Source organism: Centroberyx gerrardi, chromosome 17, assembly GCF_048128805.1.
Source record: "Centroberyx gerrardi isolate f3 chromosome 17, fCenGer3.hap1.cur.20231027, whole genome shotgun sequence".
Lineage (NCBI taxonomy): Eukaryota > Metazoa > Chordata > Actinopteri > Beryciformes > Berycidae > Centroberyx > Centroberyx gerrardi.
Genome location: NC_136013.1, coordinates 16,258,052 through 16,282,839, shown reverse-complemented (window position 1 = coordinate 16,282,839; position 24,788 = coordinate 16,258,052). Strand labels below are relative to the sequence as shown.

General features: G+C 46.9%; 1 protein-coding gene across 1 annotated transcript in view; it reads left to right on the top strand.

Moving 5' to 3' along the window:
* The first annotated feature begins 1,880 nt into the window (after positions 1-1,880).
* LOC139931678 (ryanodine receptor 3) overlaps positions 1,881-24,788 on the top strand; it is an 87,498-nt gene continuing 64,590 nt past the window's right edge. The window contains exons 1-16 of the mRNA XM_071925255.2: positions 1,881-1,904; positions 2,008-2,064; positions 7,650-7,769; positions 12,311-12,415; positions 13,169-13,189; positions 16,160-16,174; positions 16,731-16,805; positions 16,982-17,060; positions 17,791-17,903; positions 19,683-19,782; positions 19,894-19,987; positions 20,997-21,071; positions 21,808-21,964; positions 22,643-22,807; positions 23,299-23,420; positions 24,527-24,707. Of these exons, the coding sequence (XP_071781356.2) occupies positions 1,881-1,904; positions 2,008-2,064; positions 7,650-7,769; positions 12,311-12,415; positions 13,169-13,189; positions 16,160-16,174; positions 16,731-16,805; positions 16,982-17,060; positions 17,791-17,903; positions 19,683-19,782; positions 19,894-19,987; positions 20,997-21,071; positions 21,808-21,964; positions 22,643-22,807; positions 23,299-23,420; positions 24,527-24,707 (1,503 nt within the window). The remainder of the gene's footprint in view (positions 1,905-2,007; positions 2,065-7,649; positions 7,770-12,310; positions 12,416-13,168; positions 13,190-16,159; positions 16,175-16,730; positions 16,806-16,981; positions 17,061-17,790; positions 17,904-19,682; positions 19,783-19,893; positions 19,988-20,996; positions 21,072-21,807; positions 21,965-22,642; positions 22,808-23,298; positions 23,421-24,526; positions 24,708-24,788) is intronic.

Here is a 24,788-nt window from a genome sequence, read left to right as displayed (position 1 = left end):
CTCCCCGGATGAACCGCAGCAGCCTTCATTCTTAATGGACTGATCCTTTGACTTTTTCAGAGAGAGACATCCAGTACCTGCATTCTGCATTCTGCTCTTACACTGTGACATTTAGAGCAGCCGCGAACATACTTGTCTTTTTCATCTAAGGTCTAGCAATTCTTCACTCCGAGTCATTTGGTTTGCCGAGATCGCCATTCCTGTCCAATCTTTGAGATGGATTGCCTCGGCCCATATGGCTGGTGCGGCTCACAGCTGTATAGTGTGAGTGTATGGTGATCAGGTAATTAGATTGCCTGCAGTGATTAGACAGCCTGGTTCTGAGGCACGTCATCTGGCACTATCTCTCTCTCTCTGTCGCACACACACACACACACACACACAACCTGAGAACGGGGGCTAGGACTATTGAACCACTGCAGATTAGGTGGTAACCCTAACCCTAACCATCTTCCACATGGTGTTTATCCGGGGAAAGTTGACTGAGCATGCATGCACTTTTCAACCAATTCCCTGCTTCACATTCATATAAAATTTACACAAGTTACAGCTGAACGATAAAATATTAGTGTACTGTCCACATTAAGTAAAAAAGGGGCTTAATAGTACAAAGTGCCTTAGCAAGGTTGAAACCTATATCCATTATCTATCTTTTTTATCACCATCTTATTTCAGAGTATACATTTCTTTTGATACTGAGAGGTGGTGTAGATATTGCAGATTCTAAGTTTGGATCTGGAGCACACAGTGTCCACATGGGAAATGGGTATTTAAGATTTTCCCAACTACACACTGTATCTACACCAGTGCGGTCCAGGGCTGTAGCTGCATGCTTTTTGTGCCAGGGACTGGCCACTGATACTGTTCAATAGCAAGCTGTAAAGCTGCCATACTCAGCACCCTCAGCAATGCCTTTAAAGAAGGCTGAAATGTTTAACGGATGTCGAGATTAATTTATGGTGTCACACTGGCCTGGGGAATTTAATGATGTGTTTGCGTGTGTGTGAGTCTCTCTCTCTCGTGCTCTCTCCATCTCTTCTTTTTTCCTTTCTCTCTGTCTCTCTCTCGCTCCTCTCTGTCTTTCTGTGTGTGTGTGTGTGTGTGTGTGTGTGTTCTGGGGGCAGCATGTTCAGCAGTTTGCCTCAAGACGAGCATTAGCACTTTCCCATTTACACAGCAGCACTGAGTCACGGGAACAAAGCACTTGCTCTTCTAGTCTCTCTCTCTCTCTCTCCCTCTCTCCATCTCTGTCAAAGTCACACCACACTCTAAGAGAGCATAAAGCTACAAGTTCATGAATCACTCCAACAGTAATCTATAGCCAGCAGAGCATATTTTTCTCCACCAGAACATTCTGGAACAAACATTTCAAACAGTACTTCCTCTGATAATAAGGAGAATGATATGAAAAGATGGCAAAAAGCAGTCCACATTTCACACTTATGTAATTGCTCATACAAGTTGATTGAATCTGATAATTGGACAACAGCACAAAGAATCTAATTGACAAATATGGCAAGGTAGGCTACATGTTTAATGCCACTACCAGTAGAATTTGAAACTTGACGACTTTGGCGGCCCCTTGAGTCCCTTAGTGGTAGTGTTTTACATTACTGTCGCTAAAGAAGTGGCGCTCTCTCACTGCATATTCACTGATACTCGCTTGGTGTGGGACTGGACGGCAGCTGGATCTTGTCTGTGTGTTTGTTTCTGTACGAACAAATAGAGTGATTCAAAGTGAAGTCCTCTTTTTGGCTGAGGCTCTTATCTGCATGCCTTAAGTCAATCTTGCACATTTTGCGCCAAATTATCCAGGGACAAACATGATATGAATGATATAATGAGGTAAATATTCTACATGGAGTAGGTCTACACCTAACATGACCAGAGGGCATAAACAGATGGTTAGGCCAGTACACCAATTCCCCTTGTTTTAATAGTGCGTCATAAGAGGGTGCAGTGTTGGTCTCCTCTCCTCTCCTCTCCTCTCCTCTCCTCTCCTCTCAGGTTACTGCTGTGGATACTAATGGGCCTGGGAAACACCTGGCCTTGTCTGCACCCACAGTGTGTGAGCATATGTGTGAAAGTGAGAAGAGGTTGAGAGAGGGAGAAAGGGAGAGAGAGCCAGTGGGGGGTGCAACCGCTGCCCAGCTGTATTTTGTTCTGCAGTGCCTGACCAGCTGTATCAATCTGTCCAGACCAAAGTCTCAGTGTGTGAGCCAGCCCCTGTACAGTGTTGACTGGCAGACAGGCCCCTGGTGCTGATGGAGACGTATTACCCAGAACCACTGTAGAGCGCTGTCACACAGGGACGTGGGCAGGTGGAGACAAGTGCTACAGTCTGCTATGTGTGTACATGTGTATGTGTGTGTATGTGTGTAAATGCATTTGGCTTTGTTGGCTCCCCTGGGCAGGATCCTCATTCGCTCCCACTCTACCTGCAACTCTCATCTTCTGCTCTCTCCTCTTCCCTCCTCTCCTCTCCTCTCCTCTCCTCTCCACTTCACTAGTCTGTTCATAGCCTATGATGCTACCCCTCCACTCCGTCCCAGAGGGCTGCTCGGTGCCACCCTCGGATCAATTTGCTGTTGATTCACCAGATTCCTTGGCACGGGATCAAGCTGAAGACAGAACAAATCTGACCTCAAAGAGCGAGGGAGCGAGCAGAGTGCTGCTGCGGCAGCAGGAGTTGCAGTCTGGATTTTATCACCACAAGTCTTTAGTTTGATGGGATGCTTAGCAACTGCAATTTTCTTCTTAACAGGAGGGAGATGTAATCACCACTTCTTTGTGAACTCTTCGAGACGTGGACACACACACACTTTAGTGGAACTCATACACACACGTAGGCACACGGACATTCGCACCCTCATCGATGCATGTTTGTGTCGCACAGACATGCACACACACACACACAAACTCTTGGTAGTTGTTTGGTTAAATGGATTCCACCAACTCCAATGTGCCCAGACCAGCAGCAGGAGAATTCAGAGTTGCCACTGTGCTGTGTCGTTGCTGTTCTGTGGGAGTCATAACACTGTACTCCCCAAGTGTTTATTATGTAGTGTTTATTATATTCTCTGTGGCTTTGATGCTTTAACCCTGAGCTATCTCGGATGAAAGTAGATGAGTGATGACGGTGTCATGAGTATATAGTGCTGGGTGTAGTATACTGCAAGCCAGTGGTAATAAAAGCCTTAGGGGAGCATTGGGGAAACACATGAAATACTGTCGCAATTCAGTCCCCAAACCATCACACCCAAATTCACACTCACAGTGCTCAGAAACAACGTTAGGTTCTGCCTTCCTGCAGAGAAGTACGTTGCTCTTTCCCTCTTGTTGCAGCTTGTGCGTGTCTCTGAGATATTATGCGACTCGAGCTTTACAGTAGTTTTTGCGGCGCCTCCAGAACCTGCCTGGGAATACATTGTCAAAGCAAGCATATGCAGCTCTGCGCGGTGCATTAAAAGGTTTTAAGAGCCCCTTTCCTTGAGTTGATGGTATGCACTGCACTGCACTACCTGCTGAAGTGACGCAGACCTCTCTTCAAACCAAACGCTCAGATACTCCTGACACCTCCTGAGAGCGCATTTGGTTCAAATTCCTCCTATTCCTTGCAGCACTTAAGAGGAAGCTTCCAACAGAATAATGGCAAGCCACGCTCCACAAACCCCGGGCTCCTCATCTTTGTAGTCTGGAGGGCTGGAACCGTAAACGATGCAGCAGTTTACATAAAGAGAGTGGGGTGGGCAGGGGAGAGGAGGAGACTAGAGGAGAGAGAGAGAGAGAGATTTGTGTTCAAGTAATTGTACTGATAGGGGCCCTAATGCCAGGAGTATTTCTTCTTTCACTACCTGTCACGGCCCATTACATGCCTCTACAAACTCTGTAATCACTCCTTACTATCATCAATAATGATTATTTATTTGCAAGCATTTTTTGTCATAGAATACATACAGTTCATGCCCCCAGCAAGGTCAGTACCGGTTGCTATACTGGCAAGCTTACACTCTCAGGACTTCGGTGATTTGCCTTGGAAAAGCATAAAGTGTCACTAGATTGCTTCTCCAAGCTTAGGGCTGCCACCCCAGTCTAAATTCATGTACAGTTCAAGACAGTGATTGGTTGCTGCAGCCTTGTTGAGGAGACCTTTGGTGTGTCTACCTGTCACTATGCAAAATTCTCTGCCAATGCCATCGCTCCCTTGTGCATCAGGCAAACGTGATTGGCTGAAACCAAGGAAATACTCAGAGCTGTCATCATAGCCCACTCATTGGTATGCTTTTAGCACATCTCACACTAGTCTCATAGGAGCAAGGTGGTGCTTTAAAGTGTCAGTGTCAGATCTCCTGTGTATACACACACACACACACACACACACACACACAAGATGACAAATGCGCGGATTCAGAGAGACATAGGACAAAGAGAGAGAGGGAAAGAGAATTATGCCAAAGTCAAACTCAATGTCAAGTTGCCCTTGGAGACTGGCACATTATTATGAAAGACGGTTCAGTGAATCATGTTTACTTCACTGCTATCTGTATGGCACTCTGATTAGGCTTGACTTTTCATTAGCGCTGATGATACGATACAGAGATCTTTGCATATGGGCAGCCAAAGACAGCAGAAATCCCTCAAGTAGGATGTTTTTTCCGGCTTGTGTAAACTGACCCATCCCAAACTGAGGGGAGCACTGTCTTTCCTCCCAGCCGGGCCGACATCACTTAGGGCTCCACTTTATGAATGATTGATAGCAGTGAGTGGCCCCCCCTCCTCTGTGGCAGTCAGGTACGACAAGGGATGAGTGAGTGAGTGTGTGGGCTGGGGGGAGGGAGTTGGAGAGAGAGAGAGAGAGAGAGAGAGAGAGACGGGGGACAGGGGACAGGGCCAGTCGTGGGCCAGACAGAGGCGGGGACATGAGAGCTAGCCTCTCTGATTAAAGTGATGCTTGTGATGTGTGTGTGCCAGCGTGTGTGTGTGTGTGTGTGTGTGTGTGTTTTTGTTTGTGTGTGCATCTTGGCACTCAGGCAGGAATGCAATGCGTGGATCGATACTGGCCTTATATGGTCCAAATCAACCCCGTACATGCTCCCCCAGCAGGGACACTGATTGCATGTCCCAGTCCAGCCAAGTGTTGATTCGCCATAGTGGGCTATTCATTTCAATCTGCATCTGAGTTGAATAACATTTTCATATCGATCCAGGACTGTTAGCATTATCCAGTGTCTCCCATAATGGCCCCATGAATGGCACAATCAATTGCAGCAGTCAGCATTATGTCCGGTGGATCTGCTCCCTGGGTTGCACAGACACATGTAGCTAAAGCGTATTATGTGGGACTTTATTTACCAGCTTATCATTGCACACAGTATTTTTATATTGTGTTCCTTGGGGAGGTAAAAGTCACCATAGACAACGGCCTGTAACATGCTCAGAATTACAATCTCCTCCCGAGCCACATCTGAGGCACACATGAAATAATGTGTCATGCGTGTGTTTGAGGAGCCTGGGGCTTGTCGCAGTGGCTCTCACACAGCCTCCCAACACACACATGCACATAATTATGTATGTGCATATGCACACAGACATCTTCCTTTCTCTCTCTCTCTCTGTCTCTCTCTCTCTCTCTCTCTATCTCTGTCTTTCTTTCTTTCTCTCACACACACACGCGTACTGCTGCACTGTAATGGAGTGCTTTGCTGTTACTACTACTACTGCTGCACTCTGCTCTCAGCACAATCCCCTTACATTAAATAATGCAGCTGGCCATTGTGCAGAAGCAGCCTCTCTCTCTCCCTCTCTCTCTCTCTCTCTCTCTCTTTCTCTCTCATTCGCTCTGTCTCTCTATCTCTATCAGCCCGCATCAGCATATTCCGCTTGCTCTGCTATCTTGAAGAGTAACCAGGTTCAATTCAGCATTTACAGGGCCACTACTATAGGCACAATCAACTCATTTGCACAACAGTGGCATCAGATGTTTGTTTTCAGCTGTCACGCTCCCACAAGAATGCGTATTGGGGAATTGCTAGCTAGCACAATTGGCTTTGCTCAAGTATATAATTGCTGCAATATACCTTTACAAAGAGAGAAGCCCATGGCTCATCTCCATTAAAGATTAATGACATTTATTTATTCATGCTTCCTATTTATGACTCTCTTTAACCTAAACATAGTGTAGAACAGCTATGGATAATGTTGTCATAAATCATTGATAAAGTGCTTATGATTCCCTAACCAAGACCTTCATTATCTATATGCTGACGGCTGATGGCACAATTATCATTTAATTTTTGAATGCAAATATCAGTGTCTGACAGCCAAGATTAATAGAAAAAATATTGAATTTGTCTTAGGGTTGTGTTTAGTTTCTTGTGACGTGTTCAGGTTTTTTATACTCAAATATTGGACATGCCAAGGTATCGGTTATAGCAAAAAATATGTAGCCACCAGTATAGTCTACCTACCACATTTAGGGTTTACATTCCTGTTATTCTCTGCATATAGCCTAGATCCAAATCCTAGAGGTCTAACGAGATAATATACCCCCACATACATACATGTAAAAAATCCACAAACACACACACCATCTCTTAATAGCTAATACATTATAGCCCAAGCCATACAATGCCCATATTTTACACAGACACATGCATGCATTTACCGTTATTTCCTTTTAAACCTGGAACACAATCAATTGCTTCAACCTCATTTGTCCCACATAAACAGTGTAAATAGCCTGCAGGAGGTTGGGCCGACTCAAAGGGATCAGCTTTGGATAGTTTCTGTTTGATCATCACATTTAGGGGAATACCCCCAATTAGCTTGGCACAGGGAGAAGAAAAGCATAACTTGCGTGGGAGGGAAAGTATATGTTCGTCATCGATGTTAACTCTTCGTGGTGCTTGAATGCTGAGCTTTATCTTTGATATTTTTGGTACAGTGCGATACAGTCATAGAGTATTAAATGATAATGTGATACTTTATTGATCTTCGTAGGGAAATTCTACAGAAAAGCACCCTTGGACCTGCCAGGGATTCAATGTCTTGCTCAAGGACACTTCAGCAGGATGGGTGCTTGCTGACACAGGGGCTTTAACCCGGGCCTCCCTGTTCACTACACCACCCTGCTGCCCATATTGATATAAGAAGATAGAAGAATACTGGCCATTAGCATAGATACATATTCATACCAACATTCCCAGGGTTTCAAAATTATACAATATGTAAAATGACTATCATTTGTATTATAGAAGTCAACTCATTGTTTCTGGTGGTAGAGTTGCTTTCTCTTGTGGGAAAAAGTACCTCATTAAGGAAACACAAGGGTGGAGGGAAGTCAATATAAGGTGATAATGACACTGCTATCAGGACCTTACAGTGGCTGTAATGTAATGATAAGCTTTGGAGTTGTGTGATTGCATTCTGCCAGTCTGTGTTTCCATCTCCCAGTGTCCTTGTACAAATGTGGGGGGGTTGATAGCCAAACAGTTTTAAGGCCTCAGCCACACAACAGTCTCCCCTGATGAATGGGTTTGGGTGGGATTGTGTGTGGGAGAATTGGGGTTCTCGCTGGACATGACGCACAGACTCACAGCACACACACACACACACACACACACTGAAGTCCCTCTGTTTTGTCTTGACAGGATGATGAAGTGGTGCTCCAGTGCGTGGCGTGCATCCAGAAGGAGAATCGCAAGTTCTGCCTGACCGCTGAGGGGCTCGGCAATCGGCTGTGTTACCTGGAGCCCACATCAGAGGCAAAGGTAGGCACAGCGACTGCTCCGTGTTTGTTTTTCTTTGATCGAAGAGCTGTTCAGCGCAGCACAGAGATGCGTATTAGTGGCGTGGGCTGTTTCTGTTCAGCTCCTTGATCAACGACGACAAACATCATCTACTTCATTTGACAGAGTCGGCTCTCCGTGCAATTACGTAATCAACTTTGTGTGACGCGCGTGCACACACACACACACACACGTATAATCAACAAACTTCACATGAAGCACAATTTGCAGAAAAGTGAACAGGATGAAAGGACGCATCCGCCAAGGCAAGAGCTCCATGGAAACCAAATATTAATTTACTTCACCCTTGTTAAGGTCCGCCAAACAGTGAAGACGCTCAGAGAGGCGCAGAAAGCTCGGCGCATCATCAAAAGCAGAAACAACAGATCACAACCGCCGCAGTCTCCTTGATGAGCCTGTCTTCCAAGAGTTCAGGGACGCCGGTGCATCTCTGTGGGCGCACCGTCAGACAATAATTCCCAGGAATTACGCCCCTGGTCTTTTTTGATGGATCGTTTCATAAACAGTTTGCGCTGTTGTTGGCTGTAATTGCCCACAGCTTTATTGCAGCTGGGCAGCTCTGTTGGTGCTGACACGCATTTGCCGGTTTGTGCAACTAAGTGCAAAGTTTTAATGATGACGGATGAGTTAAGTTTTAATTATTTGCCTTTGTAATCAACGGCTTGGCGTCTTAATGCATTGTAGCGTAACAGGTCCAAATTATGCAGGCACATGCACAACCTTTTTTCCTTTACGTGTGATCTGTTATTGTACAGAAAGTCAGTAAGTGATCCATATATTAGGCAGAAGTGGTGCAAATATCCGATTGATGATTGGCTGTTGGAAAGAAACGTAGCAAGCTATCCTCGCCTTCATTGGTCCCTGTTGCCCTGCTGCTAACCTGGCATCACTGTTTCCCCATAGCAAAGCCTGTTGACAACGATGCCTAATTGGCTTTTTCCGCATTGATTGTTCTTTTAATCATAATCCATTAGCATTGTCTGAGATTAATTTCACTGCAGCTCGGATGCCAGGCACATGCATACAACACAACACAGAGAAAGGGAGCGCATGTGTAAGACAGAAACGCTGTACAGGGAGAGGGAGGGAGATGAAGAGAGTGAGGGAGGGCGAGGAAGGACGAATGATGTAGATTAAGAAATTGTTAGTGCGTGCGAGCAGAGATCCATGTACTCTCGGCGTTTAGTATCTTCTCTCCTTTCAACACCCCCCTCCTGCTCTCCTCCAGCTCTCACCGAGGGGGGTGGGCGGGGGGGCGGGGCGGTGCAGTAGGAGGGAAGGCTTCCACCCCACATTGGATGGTAATTATACCTGACAGGTGTGATGGATGTTCTCTCCGTCTGCCACTTTGTCTTCATTGCCTGCCGTTTTTATGAAAAGGCATCACCCCCCTAGGGATCAACGATGGAGAGGTGAAAAAACCCAAGATGGCAATTTAGGAGTGGGCTTGGAGGATCGACTGGGATGCCCCCTTTCCTTGGTGAGCTAGTCGAGTAATGGAGCACAGAACCAGGAAGACAGGACGAGGTTGATTTAAACTGTGCACAGTTTAAATGGCGACATCAATCAGCCAATGAGCAGCTGGTTGATTGTGATATACGACCAGCGGCTCTCGCCTGTCAGCGACTCAATATTATGACCACTGGAGAGTGCATGCCCCCATCCCATAATGTCAGCGGTGTTGTGTCTGTTTTTGTGTGTATGTGAATCGAGAAAGTATTTTCTTCATTTACAGCTGTATTAGCATTGACCTATTTGCAAATAGCTTGCTTTGATTCTTTTTCACCCCCCTTCAATGAACAGTAGTGGTTCCTCCAATTAAGCTGAAAAGGAATGGCAAATTACAAGGTCACCTCCCCGGGGTAATCAGTTTTAACCCTTGTTGACCTTCTCTCTAGAGAGAGAGAAACATGATCCAGCGATCCCCTCTCCTGAGTCCTACACTTGGTTGGTACTGAAACAAAAAGCAGAGCGTGGACAAGCCGCTGTGTCTCCCTGCTTTGCCCTGTGAGACTGAGGACACCCAAACGGGGCTGGACTCTCTCCCCTCAGGCTCTTCTAGCCCTTCTCATTACCAGCCCAGTCTTCAGCACAGCTCCCTCCCCACCTACTGTTACAGCGCTGCGCCTGAGGAGGGCAAAGGTCAGCCGTTAGTCACCCAGAGAGACGAGGGTGTGGCCGGATTGCTTCCTACCAGACCCCTTATTATGTGTTTCTCCCCAGTGACATGCCTGGAGAGAAGGCTGGTGCAGAGGCATCGCTGACCGAAGCCGTTCCGTTGCATACAGACGGAGAGAAAAGGGGGTGTGTGGTGTACAGGATGTTTCAGCTCATTTCTAAATTCTGTAGGATGGGAGTGTCCATATGTTCGTTTTTTGAGCGCATGCCCGGACAGAAAGTGCTCAAATGAGACATCTGGCATCAAAAAAATCTATATCTTACTCCCAAAATAAAACAAGCCATTTAAGATGATGTCAAAATTAAGTTGTTGTGGCATTTGGGACTGCGTCTGTACTCTGCAGCTGGCCCATGAGACAATCTGGAAAGAGGTTCTTGGATTCCAATATACTGGCATGTGTCGCTGCAAATCAAGTCATCTCTGTTTGTTTTTACTGCAGCATTTCCACTGTCCCGCTTGGAGCATCTATACTTCAACATAACTTAGATTTTAATAATCAAATTTCCATAGCTACGCAATGAAGGCAGCATTCATTTCCATCTCGCTGATCTCAAACACGAATTAGTGTTGCTTTAATCTGAAACTGGGTTGTCTGAAGTTGGTAATTGAGGTTAGATTTACCTGCGTGAATGAACCAGTTCAGGAGAAGTTGAGATGCTCAGTAAGGAGGCCAAGGAGCGTGTTTAGGTTGGCATCATTTATCTTCTGGCCATACCCCACAATATCTCTGTCCCTGTTTGCCTCATTCTGTCAGCAAACTGCCCCTGTCCTCCTGTCCCATCCGGTCCTGTCCCGGTTTGGGATGAGATTTGGCATCTTCCACATTTTTCTAATAGCACTCCGTCCAAGACCTGGCTTATCTGAGAGCTAAAATGCTGCAGACTGACCTGAGAGCACTTAATCTATATTTAAAGTACCTTTTAATGAATATCATCAACTCTATTAAGGCGAACTTGGTTTAAGTGCGGTGAAAATGCAGCAGTCAGCACAGATTTTATGGGTGGGCGTCTAATCAGAATATCCTGCTGGATTCAGCGAGTAGTTTCCATTTTTCTTGGTTATCTCTGGATGTTTTGCTTACGTGGCAAATAATACTTTACCAGCTGAATCAAAATCAATATAGTTGGAAGGCCGGAGAAGTTGCTGTGGTGATCATTTCATTAACGGTGCTTTGGTCAGGGAAGGGACATGTACGTAAATGGGGTTTTGCAGCAGTATTTTTTTTCTGAGGCAGCTGCTTCAATAACAGCAATTATGTTGGAATCATTCTTCAGTTGAGGTCGATACACAGCTGCATACTGTAGATGATGCTTCCTTCGCCCTGTAATGTGTGCACAATAATAACATTCAGGTCCAGTTATCAGCCACCTAAACCTTAAAGGAGAGCTGACTAAAAAAATGAACGTAACAAGCCTCTCTCTCGATTGCCAATAAGCTGAAAAGTTGAGTGTAGGTGGGCAGACAGAAGCTGTGCAATCATTCATTGTTTTGAAGCATAAAAAGACTAATGGCTGGAGGCTCTCTCCATCAAAGAAGATTGATTGCAGTGGTGTAATACTCCACCAGTGAATATTTCTATCTAAAAAAACAAAACAAAAAGCATTTGATTCTACTCGCTGCAGTATGGAGAATGGGTGTAACATCACCCAGTAGTGTCCTACTACAGGTGTACATTATTCTTTAGATTGCATTTACTGTGAACCGCATCAGGTTGTGTATGTTTTGGCTTTCATTTTGATCCCAGTACACCAGCTATGGCAATGACAGCCACTGAAAGCTGCACTAGGCAATTATGTGCGGCCCTAAGTAGCAGCAGGAGATAACTATTTGAAGGACTTCATTACCCAGAAATCAGTAAACTGTGCACTCCTTGGACCTAAATTTCTTCTTCTTAGCGGCTGGTGGTTTTGCAGATGGTGAAAAAAAATGTTTTCGCAGCAGGTTCAGCCATCGTTGGTGAGCATTTTCTGGATGGAGCGCTCACTTGCTGCTTTTTAGGAGAAAGTTTTGTATTTTGCCCTGAAGTTTCAACTCTTCACTTCCTATGTGCTGAGAAGATTTCCCACCAGTGACCATACCTGACACCTGAAATTTATTTGGGCAAATAGGGTGAATCTACAGCATCTCAATTGGGGGATGGGACTCTCTTTTTGATTTAGCCTGGTGTATTTTTACGTACTGTAAAAATCTTGTGCAGCTTTAAAATGTTAAAATAGAACAATATGTCAAATAGATAAAAGTAGCGTTAAAATTCTGTTATATGTAATTAGAACATTTAGCTGTGTTATTTTTCTAACCCGAGGCCTACTCTCTGTCGTTGCAGTATGTACCTCCAGACCTGTGCATCTGTAACTTTGTGCTGGAGCAGTCTCTGTCAGTGCGGGCCCTGCAGGAGATGCTGGCTAAGAGTGGACAGAACAGTGAAGGGGTGAGTGATGTTACACACACACACACACACAAAGAAAAAGATTGAATACTCACTCTGACAAACTACATTTCGACTCTTCGTAAACCATCCCTGTGTCATATATGCCATCTTACTCCTTTTAGAGGTTCAGTGTCAAAGAGGAGGGTTGTAAAACTGTTTATTGTAATGAATGCAGTCGTCTTGAGTTGAATGGTCCAACTTGTTTAGTCCCTATAAAGAGATTAATGGGTGAAATAGGCCCATTACAGTGGCCGGGGGACCCTGGCTGCAGAGAGGTCCAGGCCTCAATGAATATTAATGAGGATGAAGGGAATGCCCTGGCATTACTGCAGCTTTTTTCCAAGTGCCTCGTGCTCTTTTGCCCATTTGATTAACACCAAGGCTTAAAGGAAAACAACATAAGATAGCTCCATAATTTCCATCAGAAAAATCTACAAGAAAAGAGAGAGCTTGACTTTTATGAATTTTGAATAGTGTACCCTTAAGGCATTTTTTTTTAAGAATTGCCACCATAATGAAAGTAATAAGATGATAGGAGTGTACTGGTAGAGGGAACATATCTAATTAATAACACTTGGTTGAATTTCTAATCACCAGTGTTCTCATTCATCACTGTAATCTCTGTTCCTGTAGTTGTTTCAATTGTCTTCCTTGCAAGTGTTTCCTTTGCTTTCCCATTGCTGTAACCGATGTGTAACTCTTCCATCTTTATCTTCTATTTTCTGTGTATAATCTCCATGTTCCTCATGTTAGACACGCGGCCCGGACCGATGGGTATGTTCACCACTCATACCATTCCCCTCTCACCCCTAATGCATGATACAATAGATTAGTCACAATAGCAATTTGCTCTCATATGCTCATCCCGTAGGCCTCCTTTAGCTTATCCACTGTAACACATTACCATTCACAATATCTCCTTACATTAGAGCTGCCATAGACGTTCCACTGAGCGCCAGCTGTTACAAATAGTGGTTTATGCAAACGCAGAGCTTATGCTGTTGAAATGACTGATGGTCTTATGGATTTATTGTGTACAATGAGTGAGTAGATTGTGTCAGAGCTCTTACCGACCTGACAGAGACAAATAGAGTCTAGCATAGACTTCCCATTAAGGTTCCCAACACACAACAGCTACACTCTCACTTTCTGCGGCTGAAGAAGTGGTGCAGCACCAATGCTGGATTAGTGTCAGATTAACATTAGTCCTGTCCCCAGGGGATTCAGGTGGATGTTCATTACAGATTGCAGTATCATTTGTTTTATACTCAGTTGTCCTGCACCCCCCCTGCCCCCCCCCCCCCCCCCCCACCTCCCCCCCTATAGGATAAGCTCTCATTTGTCACACTATCTTGTTTCACTCAAGATGCCATGAGACACCGTGACGCGGTGCAAACAGCTCAAAGTCAGGGGAGCTTTGGTTCTTTTCAGCACTGGAATTCTGACACCAAACGATCACAGCGATCAAATGTCCAAAAAAAAGCTCTCCGCCTGACTTTGAGTCTTTTCAGCTTTAGCCAGCTCTCCCTTTAACACCAAACAGCTAATGATGGCGAGAATTTCCATAAATCCTGAGTTGTTGAGGCTCACATTCATTGACTTGACTTGTGAGATAAATGGACTTGTCAGGGCTGGAGCTTTGTGACCACACTGGACTCAGTGCGGCAGAATGATGAAGTCAAGTCCATTGGTTCCACTACCGCTGCGGGGACTATAACAGCTAGCTGGCAGGGAATTATGAGCCGCAGCAGAGAAAAGGGTGCTCAAAATATTAAACGCTAAATTAAAGCTCAAAGAGACATATTTAACTGCTAGTCCACCCTCACCCCTCTTGCATCAGCACCTTTTTAAGGCATGAGTCTCCTTAACATAACGCTTAATGTTCTAGGGTTTCATACTTGATGTAAGGTTTGTTGTAGATTTTCTGCATCTCCTAATTTCTTCATTACAGTATTTTCTGAACATTTCATACCTACAGTATGTGCCTTTGTAGCAAATGCTGCAGAGAGGCGGTTGAATGGCTTGGATGGGCCATTTTAACTGTGTTACCTCAGTGTATTCTCTCCTCTCACATTTATCTGTTTTCGATACCTTCTACCGACTCATCATTCTTCGTCCGCGCCGAAATGTCACTGGAGGAAGCGCCATTAAAGGGGAAATGGAGGTTGAATATGTCTCGGCTGAGGTTCCGAAATCAATATGTCTTTGAATAGATGGGCTTATCAATAGGCGGTGGCTGGAACAAATCGGTAATTTCAGGCTGTTTTAGCAAGAAGGCATTGAGACACAGTGGGGACCCGGACAACACACTAACAGCCGCTGGAAATGCCAACCCCCATTTAGCTCAGTATCCACCAGTGATCCCAAATCTAACTCGCAGCTCGTCCAAAATGCATTACGGCTCTGATGAACTTGAAACCGTCTGAGTTGTTGACATTCCCGGGGGTCGCGAGTCAAAAGGGCAGATGATGAGAGTCAGTCAGTCAAAGGGACGGGGCTGATGTGGCGACCTCTGGCACGCCGGGCCACAAGCTCAGTGGTATTTCTTTAACGCTGCCATCACCACCACCTCCCTCTCTCTGTGCTTGGTGCCAGCTTGTGGCCGTTCCCAGCCCCCTTACTGAGAGAAACCCCAACGATGTGGCCACACACACACACACATACACATACACACGCATGTACATGTACACATATTCTGCCGCAGGGCTCACACACCAGGAGGTTGTGTCCTGCTAAAGGTTACGCCTCTTCAATTGATATCAGGATGTCACTTGTGCTCAACAGCTGGATGGGAACTAGATAGTTTGTTCCTCCTCTTATACCACTTTGATCCAATAGCCTTTTTCCTTTATGGTCCATTGAGCCGAGAGTAATACAGTTTTGTTCATTTCAGTTGCTCAATGTGTATTGAATTTTTGCTGCAATGTGCCTCCAGATACAGAATTGAAGTTTTTTTTCTAACCAGCTCTTCAACTTGCTGATATGAGCCAAAATTTCCTCTCATTGTGCTACATCTGTATAACCCAGTATCCTGCCCAGCCTTGGGATAGCGAAGTGAGGGGGAGAGAAGGTTTATTGGCTGTGGTGATTGCAGCTGGATATGCCTCTCTGCATTAAGCTCGGTGCCTCAGCCAGCATATAGCACCAGCCAGTAGCACAGAAGTAGCCTGGCAGGCAGTGCTGCAGTCTGCACAACACAACTGCATCAAATCACAGGCCAGCTATTGTCCCAGCAGCTGAGGGAGAGAGGGAGAGAGAGAAAGAGAGAGGGGGAGGGTGCATAGTAGGATGGATTTAAGAAACACTGGCAAGCCTCATGCATCTCACAGATAAGATTATCATTTTGAAAAATCTACAGGATGGAACCAGCTTGTTTGAATTCAAAAATCCTAACTACATATCATTAATGTCCTGCAGAAAGCTTGTAGTTTCAGTGTTGCATGACATCTTTAGGATTAAAACTGACAGCTGACATTGTTTTGCACATTCAGAAATTATTTCCTGACCCCGGGTCAGCGCCATTGCTTTGTAAAACGTCAAAAATATACGGTTGTCAACATGCATTCAACTTGTTTTTCTCAATTCCTCTCAAAAAGTTGACTTTTTGACAATCCAGTGTGCCCCCAGGACTTTGATAATTTGCACCAAAGATTAAAATAGGCAGAGGCAGACAGGCAGAAAGTCAGAAGAGAGACACGGTTCTTTCTAAATAACGACACTCTTTCTTACCTTAATGCTTCCTAGAGGCTCATAAGGAAGGTGAGTAACATGGGGTTGCCTGCCAAACAAAAACGACAACAAAAAGCCGCCACTCTACAAGAGTATCCTGTCACTCTTGTTTATCCCCTCTGCCTCTCTGCCAGTAGAGATATCATTTGTTACCCTCCTGCATCTTACCCAACCCCACAAACGGTGGAATCTTTCCTCGCTAATACTGACATAGCTTTGGAGCCTGAGAGTGGTTGTGCATCTTCCCCACATTCCTTTCCTCGGAGTGGCGGAAAGATGACCCCGTATCCTGTTGGCTCACGGATACAGGAGCAAGGTATCTCCTACGGCAAAACCAGGTTGCATGTCTTCATCGGGTTCGGGACATGGGCTGGCGAACCCCTCCTAGGAGATACGCGCACCCCCCCCCCCCAAGCTTGAGGTCGGTCAGAAGGCTTTCAGTGTTCAGTGTCGGAGGTCTGGTGTGGATGGAGGCTGTTGGAGGAGGAGGAGGCCGCTGGGGCTGCTGTGTCGGCAGGTGGCGCCGTCATGTAACTTTGTGTCTGTGTGTGTTTTTGTGTGTGTGCGTGCGTTGGCGTCTCTGTAGGCAGCGCAGGGCGGTGGACACAGGACTCTTCTGTACGGACACGCCATCCTCCTGCGGCACTCCTTCAGCTCCATGGTGAGAGAACACGTCAGAACACACACACACACGCCAAATTCAAACTACATTATTGCAGTAGTGGACTTTACCTTTCAGTAGCAATTTCCGTGACAATTGTCGAGCTCACCTGCAGAACGGCGTGAGACAGCTCTCTCTCTCTCTCTCATGTGGTTTGATGTGTTTGTTGGCCGCAGTACCTGACCTGTTTGAAGACATCAAGGTCACAGACGGATAAGCTGTCCTTTGATGTCGGCCTGCAGGAGGATTCAACAGGTAAAAAAAACCCCGACAAAAAAGCCTCTGGTACATTTTGCTTTTATCTCTCCTTCTCTCTGGCGGTCGCCGGCTCTGTCTCTCTTTGTCTGTCTCTGTCTGTCTTAGTCTTTCTGTCTCTCACTGTCTGTCTCGCTCTGTGCCTCTGACTCTCTGTCTGTTCCGTTCACGCTGTCCGTCTGTCTTTCTTTCGCTCTCTCCTCCTCCCTTTCTCCCCCTTTCTCTCTCTCCACCTTACTTTTTCACGAGTGAATTTCAGTATGTGTCTTTTCAACATCTCTGTTAATATTCCCGGCGGAGCGCTGTAGACATACATTGTGGTTCTTCTGTCAGCGCTGAATACATCTCTCCGGCACACTTGGTAGTTTTTGTTGTCTTATCCAGATGCCGAGGCCCACTTCTCATTTGCATTATTATTCATTTCGTAGCCATGCAAAAGATGAGCAGACACTTCAGTGTGACTTGGAAGGCTTGTTGCTATGGTGCTTCCAAGTGTGTGTAGAAGTGTTTGTGCGCAAGTGCTTTCATGTAATTGTGTGTGTGTGTGTGTGTGTGTATTTTCTCATTTCTGCCTACTCTCCCCTAATTATGCAATTAGTAATTACAGGTGACATTTGGGTAGTGACATTGGGTGTTTCTCAAAATTGTTTACAATATTAACTTGTTTAATTCAAAATATACAGACGGAATATGTGTTTATGTGTGTGTGTGTGTGTGTGTACCACTGTAGGCGAGGCCTGTTGGTGGACTATCCACCCTGCCTCCAAGCAGAGATCGGAAGGAGAGAAGGTGCGCATCGGCGATGACCTCATCCTCGTCAGTGTCTCCTCAGAGCGATACCTTGTAAGTTCAGACTGTTGATATTGTTCGCCATTTAGTCCATGAATTGTATCGATTTATAGTGTGTATACAGTAGATTGTGAAAACCCTTTATATGAAGCTCTATTGTGCTCTGCTTGCTCTGCTCTGCTTGCTGGTGTTGTAAAATTATACTGTACATATCACAGAGAGGTTGTAGGCTACAGGCTGAGTGAGAGAGTGTGTGTGTATGTGTGTGTGTGTGTGTGTGTGTGTGTGTGTGTGCGCGCATAATGTAGAAATCTGAATAAGAGAACATCAACTCTGCTTTTCCTGATGTGACAGAATTTCAGATTATCCCAATCCTGTTAGCCTCAACTGCACTCTCCCCATGACCTCTCCCCAGCAGGAGGCTTAAAACCAGCTGAAAGTCAAAAGCAACAACTTTTCCTTTCTAGACCGACCGCAAGATTTCAAACAATTGCATTAAGCAAAAATTAGATCTGCACTGGCAATGTCTAGTGTGGAGGATTATGATAACCATGTTGCTGTGGTTTCTTTAGACTACCGTTTGGATCATTCGTCCCCGCTTTCAGATGAATCTTGAGCCCCTCCCATTTCTCCCTAATACCCAAATTTCCTCTGCCACCAAGGCTTATCATCGTGAGGCTTTCCCCTGACCCACAGAGCAGTAAGGAATCTCGCTGAAGGACACTTTGACACTCGGCTACTGGAGGGGATTAAACTTGTGACCTTTCAGTTACGGGACAGTCTGTCTTACTATTAGGCCAGCCTGCCACCCATAGCTTAGCACCATAGCTCCATTATCCTGCCAGCCTTGCAGTTTCCGTGTGTTATTTCCCCCGCGTTGGCCCGAGGGCGGCGGTATGTTTGCCCTGGGAGACATGTTCCCTGTGATGCATGGAGTCGGTGACAGCGGCCAGGCTGTGTTTACGCCCCCAGAGCGGCGGGGGCACGGCCAGATGACCGCTATCGCCTTACAGCCGCTAATGTCAATCTGGTAGCCTGTCCCCGCCGTCACCTACAGGACGGTATGTAGGGACACGCAGCACCTAGGGGTAGCGGAGGGACCGTGGGGGTTTGGGGTTTGGGGTGTGCGGTGCGGGAACGATCGGGTCACAGCTGCCACAGAATTTGGGTTATGCGGACAGACTGCGACACACGGAACTGTGAGAACACAACGCGCACAGGCTTATGCACATAAACGCATGCACGCACACATACACACACACAGTCCCACAGCACCCCAGACAGTGTAAATCCCCAAACACTCAAGGCATCTGTCAGTCAGTTTTACGATGCCGTCAGCGCTCCATGATAAACAGGAATTATCTTCCGCATCATTGACTAGGGAGGGTTTCAAACTTCAGCTGAACCCTGCCTGAAAACCACGATTGAAGATCGCTTTTGACACCGTTCCTGGCGTGTTTGCAGCTTCCATCACTTTTATGCCACATTTACAGTATAGACAGCCAGATTTTTAGAGGGATATTGTGCAGACTCATCAAAAAAAAAAAAAAAAAATCCTGTTTAATCAGCTAGTAACCCACAAAGTATTTTCTCTATATATGTTTGTTTTATTCTAACAGTTTTATGCTGATGTGTTTATTATTTTACCAAGCTATCTACAGCATTCAACCTAACTTGAATAATCAACGACAGAATAATCCAGTAAAAATTTCCCAGCTGTTGAATTTCTGAATTTCTTAGAGTCATGTCAAGACCCATTCTTTGAAAATCACTGGTATGGAAGTACACAGGGTATGTGAATGCTGCATGTAATCTTTCCCCTGTGTCCCGCAGCACTTATCCATCTCCAACGGCAACATCCAGGTGGATGCCTCCTTCATGCAGACCCTGTGGAACGTCCATCCCACCTGCTCCGGCAGCAACGTAGAGGAAGGTAGAGACCTTACACAAAACCCCAGCCTGCATCCTGGTCTTCGGATTGACGGCCTTGGCTCGTTTGACTGTCTCCACCATGTTAAGTCTTCTGTTCTTCCTCCTCCAATAGGCTACCTGTTGGGTGGTCACGTGATGCGGCTGTTCCACGGTCATGACGAGGTGCTGACCATCCCAGGGTCAGACCAGAGTGAAGAGCAACAGAGGTGCGAAACACAGCGAGCCTAAGGACAAGCTAATGACAAGCCGGTTAATGAGAATAGGATAGAATAGAATGGAATACCGCATGAGGTGTCGCATCTCGCCAGTGGCAGAGCAATGACGCTGCAGCATGCCGTCTCAGCCAGAGAGGCGTGTGCATAATACATGAGAAGCCGAGTGACCTGTGAGTTACCCGCGGTGCCTCGACTCCCCTACGGAGGCGACAGAAAGATGTCTCTGACCGCCGTGACACCTGGCTCTCCGGGGAGCCAAAATGGCCACCGCGCTATTTTTATCTCTAGCTGCTCGGTGCTAACACAGATACGGCAGGCAGCAGAAAAATGGCACACCGGGCCTGAAGTGGGTCAAAGCAGCGGGCACGGCCCATACACACTCAGCCAGGTGCGAGGAGATGTGTCTTCCTCGTGGACACACAGACGCACGCACACATACTGTACATACACACGCGCACACTCACAGTGTCTATTTTTAGCACAGTACATGGCAAATATGGGGGCGGGATTGGATATTAGTTGTCAGCTTTGGCTTTGCTCCTCCTCGTCTCGTCCTTGAAAATGAATAGCGGGAGTGTGTTTTTTTAATTTTTTTTTAGAGGTCTTAAATTTTCAGGGGCAGATCAAGCACACTCCAAGCTGTCACCACGGGGCGATGAGCGATTTCTTTTATCTTTGGACCCAGTCACCCATATCACTGATAGACAGTGTTGCTGTGGGTTATCTGGGCGCACATGTCTCCGTTTGAAGGATGTGATGCTGTAGTCTGCAGAGTAAATATGGGCCATGCTTCAGCGTGTGTGTGTGTGTGTGTTTATGTGTGTGCACGCGTGTGTGTGAGTCTCACATCCTCCGAGCGAGTATCACTGTGACAAATGGGAGTAAAGAGGTGGTATTCTTCTAAGTCAGGAAGAATGACCTTGACAATATCAGTGGTGGATAGGCAGGAAAAGCATCCAGACATCCAGGCCACCCACTCACGCTCCTCTGGCCTCCCCAGGATAGTCAACTATGAGACGGGTAAAGCCGGTGCCAAGGCCAGGTCCCTGTGGAGGCTGGAGCCGCTCCGAATCAGGTGGGTTGTGCCTTACATGATCTGTCACCCATCCCCCCCTCCCGCTCCCCCTCTCTCTCACTCCCTCTGTAATCTAGCCATTCTCTCTTTATTTTTTCCTTTGTTTTTTTCCCCCCTTTTTTCCTACCCACCTTTTGTTTTTGTCTCTCTGGCTGCCGTTCTTTCTTTCTCTTTTTTTCTCCCTGCATCCATTTCCCCCTCCCCTTCTCTCTCTTACCTCTCTGATTTGGCTCTGCACTGTGGCCTCTCTCTATGTCTCTCTCTCTCTCTCTCTCCCTCTCTCTCTCTCTCTCTCCCTGTCTACGTCTTTGATGTCGCTAACAGCTTTGAAGTCTTTGACCCTGGCTATTTTGCAGCCTGACAGGGATGCAGCCGCTCCTGTTCCGTCTCGCTTCCTGTGTCAGATGCTGTATTTGTCACATCTACGGTGTTTTTGACCCCGTTTTGTTTTGATCCCAAACAACAGGGGAATTTACCGAATAGAAACAAAGTGCATAATTAGTCAAAATGTTTTCAGCTATTTGGTAATTATTCTACGCAGCCGCATGACACGCTAGCTAATTAACAGCTGGCAGCGATGTTTGGATCAACTAATTAGCGGATATTAGGCTTCCAGGGCTTATGAAATTCAACTTTGTCTCCTTGTGTGTTTGTATGTGTGTTTCCTATTATTGTAATGTGCGGGCATGTTTCCGTGTGTGTGTGTGTGTGTGTGTGTCCACGGTGACCTTGACAGCTGGAGCGGGAGCCACATCCGCTGGGGCCAGCCCTTCCGCCTGCGCCACCTGACCACCGGTCACTACCTGGCCCTGACCGAGGACAGGGGGGTGGTGCTGCAGGACCGGGAGAAGTCTGACACCGCCTCCACCGCCTTCTGCTTCAGAGCCTCCAAGGTCAGGACACCACACACACACACACACACACACTCACGATTCCTCAAGGTGACCTGGCTTACGAGGGATCAACCACCCACTTCCCCGCTAAACGCCAGTGAGAAGACATTACAAAGCGCCACCTCTAAACCCTTACAAATGAACCACCCACTCGCCTTGCACTGGAAAAATCACCATTTTTTCAAGGACAATGAAAATTACATGAGTTATTGGACCAGTGGAAGCTACACCATAGAGGTTAATTTAGCTGAAATTGCAGACTCTGACTGAATCGACTCGCCGCACCAGTCTTGACCATTTAGCCCTACTCTGTGTAATGGAGTTTCTAGATATGGCCAGTGATTGCGAGCCAATTAGTGACCCAGCCAATGAAGATCAATAGCATGTATCATAGAATACCGCTGAGGTCGTTTATCACTGGACTCATTATGTCATTTATGGGTTTCAGTTATACCTGATCCTAATGGGAAAACACATACAATCCTCTGACTGCGATGGATAGAGCTTTACCTGGCACAATAGACTCAGCAGCAGATGATGTTGTTGACAGGTTTCATTAAGAACACATCTGTATGTAGTGCGTCTGTATGTGTGTATCATGTAAGTGTTTTTCTCTGACAGCTTTGACATGTTCATCTCTCCCCCCCCCCCCCCCCCCCCCGATCCTCCCCTGAGCAGGAGAAGCTGGAGCAGAGCCCCAAGCGGGACATCGAGGGCATGGGGGTGGCGGAGATTAAATACGGTGACTCGCTCTGCTTCGTCATGCACGCGGCCACGGGACTCTGGCTCTCCTACCAGGCGCCCGATGTCAAGTCGGCCCGCCTGGGACCCCTCAAGAGACGAGTGAGCAAAAAACAGAAACACACGCGCGCACCGCTTCGCCCTCAGCTTAGAATGCGGGGCGCGTACGACAACAAATAAATAAATAAGATTCCTCGGAGCAGATAATTATTTTCACGGTAATGAGTTGATTGAGTTGAGATGATTGTGTATTAGTTGGTAGTCGTGCGTCTCTCCCTGACTAAATATAAATCCTTGGCTACTGTGACAGAAGTGATAGGGGTGTGTGTGTGTGTGTGTGTGTGTGTGTGGTAATGTGTGTGACAATGTGTGCTTGCCCCTTCCTCCATGTAAACACAGCCAGATCGCCTGTAGTGTCAGCACCTGTGGTCCAGCAACACAGCCTGGCTGATAATGACTGGGGACGTTCTCTCTGGCAAATGGCTCCCTCTTCGTCCTTTTCTCCCTCTCCCCCATTTCAATTACAACCTCTCATGTCTCTCTCTCTCTCTCTCTCTCTCTCTCTCTCTCTCTCACCCCCCCCCCCCCCCAAGGCGTGTCTACATGCGGAGGGTCACATGGACGACGGGCTGACCCTGCAGCGCTGTCAGCACGAGGAGTCCCGCGCCGCCCGCATCATCCGCAACACCACATGGCTCTTCAGCCGATTCATCAGGTGCGCTACACGCCGCTAATACGCTGTTATTACTCACCGGTACACGCAATGACACGATCGCACAAAAATGTCCCATTAAACCAAATTACAGTCCATTTTGCTCCTTAGCCACTTCATCAGGGTTATCTGCAAACTGTTCTGTCACTGCTACAAGTTATGTAAGCACCTCACCGACGATGCCATGATTAATAGAGATGAAAAAAAAACAGCATAGAATAGATGCTTTTCCGCAAGGCTAATTCTCTCCGTACGCGCACGAATCCCAACAACTGCGCCGCGTCGCCCAATTACAGACGAAGCCCAAAACCCAGACATCACAAAAGCCCCACGGACCCCCACGCAGTCCGCATGTGTGACGTCCCTCCAGATTGCGAACGCACCCAGTGGAACAATAGGCTGTGGGCCTGCGAGTTTTGACTGAGTGGGAGCCAAGGCCCCCAGACAGCTCACTCAGTGGCCCAGTCGAGCGTGTCCAAACGGCAAACACTGCAGCAGCGCCGCCGCCACGCACGGCCAGCTGCGAAAGAGAAAGCTGCGGAGCAAATAAGCCGCTGCTCCCGGTCCCCTTATTTGCTGTCATCAAACGGCCCACCGTCCCCCGGGTCAGACTCGGGGCACTCATGGCGGGAACACGTGAGCGTCTGTCACCCTGTTCCAAGCCCCCGCCCTCCCCCTACCCCTACCCCCGGCTGTGACACGTACATCTGCCCCGCCCCCCTCCCTCGCTTACGACGGGAGCTATTTTTAGCAGGCCGGCGGAAATCAGCGTTTCAGCATGGATGAACCTGGGGGCTAAACATTGTGTTAGTCATCGCAGCCTCTCCTCAAGTCTGCTTAGCTCCTAATCAGAGTGTCTTTATTGGCGGTTCATTGCATTTGGGGATGTAACGAATGAGAGTATTGTGAAAACTAATGATTGCTACATGATTAAGAACATCAGTGGGGAGCTCGCTTTCTTTTGGCTGCTATCATCTCTTAAAGAGGTTTTTCTCCATTGTGAATATACTCTTTGTCAGAGTGTCTCCCTGTCCTCCCGTCTCCCATTGTGTCCGAATATTGATGTTATCCTCTCTCTGTTCGCCTGCTCCCGTATCTCCCTCTCCCAGAGACCTGGACTGTCTGGGGGTTAAGAATAGGGTATCGGTGGCCCTGCCTATCGAGGAGGTGCTCCAGACCCTCAACGACCTCATCACCTACTTCCAGCTCCCCGACGCCGAGCTGGAGCACGAAGAGAAGCAGATCAAACTTCGCTCCCTCAAGAACCGCCAGAACCTCTTCAAACAGGAAGTGAGTTTCAGCCTTCAGGAGAGAGCGGGAAAACTCACCCGAGTTACAACACTGAGAGAAAAAAACAGCAAAACCCCTGGA